Genomic DNA, 9,245 nt, shown 5'->3' with positions numbered 1-9,245 from the left:
CCCAGTTTCCTTTCCATCATTATTGGTTTCCTGTGCATTTCCCTTCATTTCAGTTAGTTTAGCCTTCATCTGTTCCTCTAATTTGTGACTAAAATCAACCATTTCTGTGAGCATCCTGATCACCAGTGTTTTGAACTGTGCATCTGAAAGTTTGGCTATCTCTTGGTCGCTTAGAATTATTGGTTCTGAGGCTTTGAGCTGTTCTTGAGCCATAATGTTTTGGTCTGTTCGGACCTGTTACATATGAGAGGTGGAGCCTTAGGTGTTCACCAGGGCTGGCGACCCAGTTGCTGGTTTGTGACGCTGTATGTGGGGGTGGGGTCAGAGCGGGGCAATGGTGTTTGTTCTGTTCTCTCTCAGATTTCTGTCCCCTCTGCCACTTCCCACAAGCAAATTGGGCCCTTCTGGTGCTGGTTCCCGGGTGTGGGGGCTTTTTTACCCTCCTGGACTCTGTGGGCCTCTCCAATGAACTCTCCTGGCACCTCGACCCCGAAAGTCTTTCCAATTGGTACTTTCAGGCTCCAATTCCAGTCACTGGGGCCCTAGCCTGAGCAGTCTGTCTCACTGTTCACTCCTTTGCCTTGTTTATCTGAGTGTGAATGTGTGACCACGGTCAGCCAGCTGCCCTGCACCGTCACTGAGTCTGCCTGTTGCCACCCAACGCCTGGTATCTGCCAACCGCAGCTTGCGCTCCTGGATTGGTCTGGCCTATCTTTCCTGCCTGACCCTGCTCAGCCGCTGACCCCGCCCTTCTTACTGGTTTGGTTGAATGGTTCCTTGTTGTCAGAATTCTGTACAGTTCAATTTTCTGTGTTTTGGCTGCATTTTCGTTACTAAAATTTTGTTGTCTTTAAACTTGGTTGTGTGAGGAGGCACAGTGTTTCCACCTACGTGTCCATCTTGGCCGGAAGTCTAAGGATGGCTTTCTCTAGTCTCCTGCCTTGCCTCCAGTATTTCCTATGCACAGCTCAGAGGTCTGTGGAGAAGAGTCTACAAGCTGACGGAAATGCCCCTGATGTCTGTGGTCCCCAGGGATTGTATACTCTCAGGCTACCCCACACTTTGCATTTAGCAATTTGATAATAATTTTATCTGAATTCTTATCTACTATATGAAGGACTTGCCTTCCTCATGTTGCCACTGGTAAGCCAGTGCTTGTGTCTGATCTCCCTGTGGAGGCCCCTGTCTTTGCAGGAAGTTGAGGCTAATTGGTTGCCCTGTGACCTCAGTCCTTTAATGAATTTAAGAAAAGTTATGATTTGATAGATTATCTAGCTTTATGTCTTATTAAGGTGGAGGTGACACTCTTTCTAGCTTTCTGTATTCTAGGCCTTGAACTGAATCTCAAATGGCAAGTAGGAACTGGCGTGATAAGAAAGGGTGGGAAGGACATTGTGAACGGGGTAATGTTGTTTCAGCAAGACAGTAGGAACAGAATTGCATGGTAGTTTCATTGGCAAATGGCAGGTTCAGACTGATATTATAAGTGAAAGCTAGAATCATGGGCCAGATCATAGGAAGCCTGAATGACTGATGAAGGTATTAAAGTGTATTCTGAAAGCAACGAAAGAGCCCTAAATCTATCTATCTATCTATCTATCTATAGCTTTGAATGGTATTTGCCACCAACCCTCTTTCCTTTAAAAGGCAGTTAATAATCATGGACTATTACTTCTAAAATGATTGTAGTGCTCTTAAGTCTGTAGTAGTGTCCAACTTACATGTAGAAGAAAGCTGCCAGATGTCTTATCTGCCCATGTAATTCCTTCCAGTCTGGCAGCATTGGTGCTGCACACAGTCCTGAGGACTGGAAGAAAGTCTGGGACAACTGGAGGCCACTAACAATGGCTGGGATCTTTGACTGCTGGGAGCCACCAGAGGGAGGAGACTGTCTGTATTCCTACACTATCATCACAGTGGATTCCTGCAAAGGCTTGAATGACATCCACCATAGGCAAGTCACACTTCTTATCCGTGGATCCAAAAGGATTCATGGAAGGGTTTGTTCTCTTTGCCTTTTAGATAGGTTGATTTTGGAATGTAAATTTTCTATACGTACAAATGTAGACAGTTGGAAACTAAGACAGTTGCTTTGCAAAATGCAGTTAATAGTCATTTTGTCTCCCTGTTCACCCAATCCAGATGCCCCAAAGGTGTCCCTTGTGTGGGCTGTATGTATTCTTTTATTGGAGTTGACCCTTCATTGCTGTTGGCACATCAGTGAGTAGAATTGACTCTCAAGTTGACTGGCTAAAGACTGTGACCACAGTAGATAAGCCCTTGCGGGGCACGGGGTTGGAAGCACTGGCCCCAGAGCTTGATACACTTTAGCAGGGCTCTCATGTCCAACAAGCCCACACCTTTGGGTGCTACTCTGGTGTTATCTGAAGCCAGCCACCAAGTGTGTTGGTTCTGTGGATTCTTGGGAGGGACTCTGATGCAGGCCAACATTAGTCACTGCCTGTGTCCAGCCTGGTAGGATTTACAAAGTGATTTGCATTTGGTAGCTGCCTGTACTGGGCTTGAAGGATCCTAGAGTAGTTATGCTGTGAACCCAGGCTAGTGGACACTAGTGCCAAGGTTGGAGTCGCTTTGCAAGAGGTACAGGGCACGCCAAGACCAGCGCTGCTTGTAGACTTTTTTTAAAAAGATTTTATTTATTTAATTTTAGAGAGAGGGGAAGAGAAAGATTAATGTGTGGTTGCCTCTCACACACACACCACCCCCACACTGGGAACCTGGCCTGCAACCCAGGCATGTGCCCTCACTGGGAATTGAATTGGTGACCCTTTGGTTCAAAGGCTGGCAGTCAGTCCACTGAGCCACACCAGCCAGGACAGGGGTTTATTGACTTGTGAGAGATTTTAGGGAAGTCTATGGCACAGGCTAGGCCTGTGCATTGAGACAGTGTCTCAGAGAATCACCAGCATGGGGCAACAGCAGTGTTATCCAAGTTATTTGAATCTCAGATTTGGCATCTGTCCAGCTATTTGAGCTGAGGGCTCAACAAAGGAAAAATGTCACCTGCTGGCATTTTAGTCCCAGACATAGCTGCCTCTCCAGCCCTCTCCTTGAAGTCCGACAGTTCAGTTCCTCTGTATGTCCTTGGTGCTTTTGAACTGCTGTCCTATCTCTTGGGCTTAGGGCGAGTATTTATGAACAAGTGATTCTATGCGCAGACCGTTTAAAAGGATACCCAGGTCTACAGCAGGCAGCCCCTCATCTCACCGGCACTGAGTTCCTGCTGACTCTCATAGCCAGCGTTGTGGTGACTCCTTTTCCCAGCACTGCTTCTAAAAGGCTGGGAAGCCATGTGTTGGCCTGGGACCCTTTGCCCCTCAGTAGGAACCTCCACAGTCAAGATATCCCTCCCTATTCTTAACCACTACACATGAGTGTGTGGCCTGCTCAGTTCTACCCCTGTTGCCATTCTCGAGGTGGCTGCTTTATATCCTTAGTTATGGGAGTTCTTTATATCCTTAATTATGGGAGTTATAGTGTTCAGGTGGTTCTCAAGGGTGGTTCTAAATTTAGTTCTAATTTTGTCATGGTCGTGAAAGGAGGTAAGCATAATGTTTACCTACTTCCTGTAAAATATTTTTTAAGTATGTTCAATTTTTTTGAAATGAAAATAATGATTAAAATAGATGTTTATGCATTTGTCTCCTAAAGTCAACCACTCACCAATGAAGTGTGTACAATGTTCTGCATTGGTCTAGGACAGGGGTGTCAAACTCATATTCACGGGGGGCTACATCAGCCTTGCAGTTGCCTTCAAAGGGCCAAATGTAATTTTAGGACTGTATAAGTGTAACGACTCCTTAACAGTTAAGTGAAAGCTTGGCACTGCCACCAGGTAGAAACAAGGGGCTGGGTTGTATAAAACAAGGTGGGGGGCCAGAGTCGGGCCATGGGCCTCATGTTTGCCACCTGTAGTCTAGGACATAAAACTGGAAGCCAAACAAAGGATCTTTTTTGTAACATCTTCCTGGGTACTAGGAGTCATCTTACAGCATCTTTGCTTTCAGAGGCATAGGTTCCTTTTGTTCAGAATTGTGTGAATAAGTCTTACTTACTGTAAAGCTGTCATGGGATATAAAGCTGGAGATTATTATTGATAGACAAGTTTTCCAGGATCTATTTCTCCTTTAATTCTAGGTTGGTGCATCATAGAAAAGTCACCAGTTTGCTAATGTGTGCACTGGAGTGCACTGAATCCACTCATAATTACTATTCACTGTCTTTGCCATAAAACTTTATAAATTGGCTCTTCTAGTGTTGAATTTTGTGCCCTGTTAAGTCAGGGAGCATATGGCAGCAATCAGTATGTGAAGCACAGAGGGAGGGCAAGCTTCTTGTGGTGATTCGTGCTATCAACTAATTCAAGTCTCTCTCCTTTCTCTCCCTGGCCTCACTCTGCCTCTTTTAACCAATGTCTTGACCTCACTGACTAGGATGCCTGCCATATTAGATGGAGAGGAAGCAGTTTCTAAATGGCTTGACTTTGGTAAAATCTCAACTCAAGAAGCTCTGAAGTTAATCCACCCCACAGAGAACGTCATCTTCCATCCTGTCTCTCACGTGGTGAACAACTCCCGAAACAACACTCCTGAGTGTCTGATCCCTGTGGACTTACTGATCAAAAAGGTAGAGGCTTGTAACTCGGACAGTCCTTTTTGAGTTTTCTTCTGTCACTTTAGCATTTTCTTTTAGGATATGGCCTTTTACAAGCATAGCTTTCATTTAAACCACTCAAAACTCATACTCATTTGTTATGGCAAAGGTGAGCAGAGCAGTGATTCAAAGTTGGCTGTGCCCTGGCTGTTGTGGTTCAGTTGGTTGGAGCATTGTCCAGTACACCAAAAGGTCATGGGTTCAATTCCCAGTCTGGGCACATACCTAGGTTGCGGGTTCATATGGGAGATAGCCAATCGATGTTTTGCCCCTCTCCCTCTTTCTCTGTCTCTAAAATCACTAAAAAAATATCCTTGGATGAGGATTTAAAAAAACAAAGCTGGCTGTAACTCATAGTCCTCAGGAGACCTCTTTTGAAACATAAATGCCAGACTCTATCTAGATATAGTGAGTCGATCAGTATTCAGGAGTGAGCCTGGACTTTACCATTGAGAAGCTCTTGGTGGGTCTGGTAATAAATCAAGTTCAGGGACTCCTAATATAGAGGGTGACTGTGAGAAAAACCAAAGGAGCCCTTGACCATAATTGCATCTCTGTCTATAACCAATGGTATTATTTTTTTTTTATATTTATATATTTATTTTTAGAGAGGGGAAAGGAGAGAGAAAGAGAGGAAGAGAAACATCAGTGTGTGGTTGCCTCTCACACGCCCTCTACTGGGGACCTGGCCTGCAACCCAGGCATATGCCCTGACCAGGGATCGAACCAGCAATCCTTTGGTTTATAGGCTGGCACTCAATCCACTGAACCATACGAGCCGGGGCCAACTGTATTTTGGTTTTTTTTTTTAAAGATTGTGTTTATTTATCTGCCCTAGCTGGTGTAGCTCAGTGGATTGAGTGCAGGCCTGTGAACCACACAATTGCAGTTCAATTCCCAGTCAGGGCACATGCCTGGGTTGCAGGCCAGTTCCCAGCAGAGGCAACCATACATTGATATTTCTCTCCTTCTCTTCTTCCCTTCCTCTCTAAAGATAAATAAATGAAATCTTTAAAAAAATAAAATAAATAAAGTAAGTTAGATGTGAAAAGAGAAGAAATTTAAAAAAAGGATTTTATTTATTTATCTTTAGAGGGGAAGGGAAGGAGAGAGGGAGAGAAATATCAATGTATTTGCCTCTCATCCATCCCTTGCTGGGAACTGGCGTGCAGCCTAGGCATGTACCCTGACTGGGAATTGAACCACTATCGTCTGGTTCGCAGGCCTGCACTCAGTCCACTGAGCTACACCAGCCAGGGCCCAACTGTGTTATTTTTTATGTCTTCTCTGTACCTCTGCTTTCCCAACCACAAGAAGAAGTTCCAATCCTTGTTCTGCTTCAGAACAATTTAAGAACATTTCTGCCAAAAACTTTAACTTCTCAGAATTGGTAAGGGTCCTGAAGATGTATTTCAAAGGGAAGGTAAACAAATGTTTGCATCTGCACAGGGAAGGGGAGCTCCAGAGTGAAATACTGGCCCCTACTGACATTTAAGGATAAACGTTTAGGAGTCACACTGTTTTTAGGTGGCATAGAGGGATCTGAAGTAGGACATAACTCTGAGTATGGCAAGAACAGGCATCTTAGAATGCCTGAGCAGTGTTAAGGATGATGATTACAAGAACAGCTACCCCTGCCACACCCCTATGTTTCTTTAAGTTTTCACACCCACAGTCAGTGTCTTTTTTTTTTTGCTCCCATTTTTCTGCATACTCCTACAACCCTGGTAATTTTTTTGTTAGATGTTTCTAAAAATTATTCATTGTACACTAGATACTGCCTCATTGCAGGCATGATCTTTGCCTCAACAGAATTTACATTCCAGAGAGGTGGCATTATGTGAATTCAGAACCCTCAGTTTAGGGTGGCGTCGTAGGTAAGAGAAGTAGAAGAGAAGTGCCAGGCAAGAAGAAGCTGTACAAAGGGGCTGGCTGCCTGGTAGGAAACAGCCTATTCAACCTTAGGCTGAATCCCTAATTATGGAGGCTGTTTGAAGCTTGTCTCCCCAGCTTCACTTCCAAACTCTCTGCCTGGTCACTAAATTATATTCTTTTCCCCGAGAATGCTCCATTCTCTGCATGTCTGAATGCCTGTCAGTGCTCTTCTCTCTGAATGGCCTCACATTAAGCCTCCCATGAAGCTTTCTCTAAGAGCTAGTCCTTACCCTCTATACTCCTTGGAGCACACTCACTTGCTCCTTTCTTGCCTCTCCTGACTAGTGAGCCCTATCTGGCCCTCAGTAACTTTTTCTAGTAGGGAAAGAGGCATCAGTACCTCATGCCCATTGGAGTTGTCCTTTTCCCAAAAGCTTAAGATGACTGGGTTGAGCTTTTTTGTCTTTTTCCTAGGAACTGAAGCCAAGTGGCAGCAGCCAGAAGATGTTGCAGTGGCTGGCCACAAAGTCACCCAAAAAGGAAAACCCCAAAACATCCCAAAAGGCAGAGTCAGATGTGCCCCAATGGTCCAGCCAGTTCCTACAGAAGAGCCCATTCCACACCAAGAGAGGCAGTGCTACACTCCTGGAACAATGGCTGAAGAAGGAGAAAGAGGAGGAGCCAGTGGCCAAGAGGCCTCACAGCCAGTAATGCAGGGCTTTGAGAGACCAAGGTCATGGTTTGCTGCACTGAAGACTATTGCTGATGACAGATTTTTGCATTGAGTGTATGATTTGCTTTGGGAGGAGGTAGCACCGTGTTAGTTAACAGCTGTGGGTTTATCGGGGAGTGGCTATCCTGTCTGTGACCAGGAACCCACAATGGGGCAGCTGGGAAGGGGAGGGTCCACCGCCATCAACTCATAGGGGTTCATTTTGCCTGCATTCTCTTGGTAGGACTGGTTGGAGGCTTCCCTCAAAGCCTGACCCTGTCAGCAGTTCTTAGCACCAACCTTACCTGGTGCTGCTAGTAAAAGGCCACTTTCTACTCAACCTTTGGACTCTTTCTGTCTTTTGGAATTAAGTTCTTAATACGTATTTTTTTCTGATTAAATTATATTTGATAAACTGTCTATATTTCAGAAAATGCTATTGGTGGGGATAGTTTTGGATCTTACTATTTTGGGCTTTGTCTGGACAAAACTGCTTTTTTGAAACAATAAAAAAGACTAGGTGGAGGGTTCTTTATCTCAATCTTGGAAGTTGTCTGAATCCTGTAGCTTAAAACCTACCTGAATTCATGTCTGCCAAACACAGGGGACTGGGGGTAGAACGGGGTACAGAAGCCAAGACCCTGTCCTAACACAGGGAGCTAGAGTCTGGGTGAGGAGAAATCCCAAAGTCACAGCCCTCCAAGCCCTATGCAGATCCCCAGCCTCTGGGTAGAGCAGGGCACAGAGGATGACTTGGTCTTGTGGTGCAGGTGGGAGCTGGCCATCTGTCTGTCCCAGCCTGGTCAGAGACACTATGATTTGTTCTGTAAGCTACTCCTTGGCGCTGAATCACTTTATTGTTAGCTAGTTAGTTATTTGGGGTAGTTATCTGTTGTCACTCTGTCACCCAGATCATTAATTCCATGAAAGCAGAGACCGCTTTTTCACTGTTTTGTTTTCCCAATGTTAACTGTAGGTGTGCAAATATTTGTTAAATGAATGTGAGCAGCTATTACATGTCCTGCCCTGTTGTAGGCAAGGAGCCACAGGCATTAACTAGATGCCACACCTGGCAATTAAGCACACAGGTGAGTGCACATGTGAGTGCCCCCCAGTCAGGCTGTGTTTTGCCAGAAGAGAGCCTTCCCGGGTGATTAACTTTTAACTGTTCGGAACATTCAGGCACTGGAGAATGCTGTCCTGTGCTGCTGTGTGGAAGCAGGCTCTGAGCCAAGTGGAGGGCAGGCTACACCACCATCACCACCATCACCAGACCTCTGGAGGGGCTCTGGCTGAAGCCCTTTGCAAATCAGGGGTCAATGTCTTCACCAATCAGAGGGCAGTTCCAGCACCTCTTGACAGGGGTGAGGGGAGGGAGGTATCTGGCTCCAACGCTTGCAGTGACTTCCACCTACTGTACCTTGTCTCTAAATTTATCTTTAGATCACCATTCCAGGGTGAGGAGGTGAGATCACCCTGGTGGTGGTTTGTACACAAGAACCTTTCACTGAAGGCCAGGGGTGCTGTTTTGTGGCCTCCAGTTTTGTTTGAGCTGATTTGCTGGTTTGGTGGTATTACTGAGAGACTTTAAAAATATATATAACTTACCAGAAGGTTGACTGTTAGGACTTTTGTTATATTTGCTTCAGGTTTAGTAAACAATAGAAATGAGATTCCCTTTATTTTTCATTTCTATTGTTCCCATTGTCAGGGTTGTAAGTCAGTTTGGCAGGGTCTTTTCATTTTAATTAGAAGGAATAGAATGTTTTCAGCAGTGTGTTCTTTTCATTTAAGTTTTTGTACTTTCACATAAATGTGATGTTAAAAGCATATTCTTATATCTGAGAACATGTTTTGTGATTTCAGGTTTACATAAATGGTATCTTGAACATTTCATTCTGCAATTTTCTACCTAGCTTTACTAGGTATTGCCAATTGTTCTCCAAATTTTCACTTATTTCATGAGAATGTGAATCCCTATTTT

The 9,245-nt window shown here is 44.8% G+C and overlaps 1 protein-coding gene across 1 annotated transcript; it reads left to right on the top strand.

Annotated features, from left to right (window-relative positions):
* Positions 1-1,744: 1,744 nt before the first annotated feature.
* HMCES (5-hydroxymethylcytosine binding, ES cell specific) lies at positions 1,745-9,157 on the top strand. Its single transcript, XM_037033736.1, has 3 exons — positions 1,745-1,954; positions 4,455-4,647; positions 7,024-9,157. The coding sequence occupies exons 1-3, from the start codon at positions 1,845-1,847 to the stop codon at positions 7,258-7,260; spliced, it is 540 nt and encodes a 179-aa protein (XP_036889631.1). The 5' UTR covers positions 1,745-1,844; the 3' UTR covers positions 7,261-9,157.
* Positions 9,158-9,245: the final 88 nt, after the last annotated feature.

Source organism: Sturnira hondurensis, unplaced genomic scaffold, assembly GCF_014824575.4.
Source record: "Sturnira hondurensis isolate 20B ecotype Veracruz unplaced genomic scaffold, ASM1482457v3 Scaffold0021778, whole genome shotgun sequence".
Taxonomy (NCBI): domain Eukaryota; kingdom Metazoa; phylum Chordata; class Mammalia; order Chiroptera; family Phyllostomidae; genus Sturnira; species Sturnira hondurensis.
This window is presented reverse-complemented; position numbering and strand designations above follow the sequence as displayed.

Coding starts and splice junctions, on each gene's coding strand:
- HMCES (XM_037033736.1), top strand. CDS start 1,845: ATGGCTGGGATCTTTGACTGCTGGGAGCCACCAGAGGGAGGAGACTGT. Junction 1,955..4,454: donor TTGAATGACATCCACCATAG/GCAAGTCACACT, acceptor CTCACTGACTAG/GATGCCTGCCATATTAGATG. Junction 4,648..7,023: donor TGGACTTACTGATCAAAAAG/GTAGAGGCTTGT, acceptor TCTTTTTCCTAG/GAACTGAAGCCAAGTGGCAG.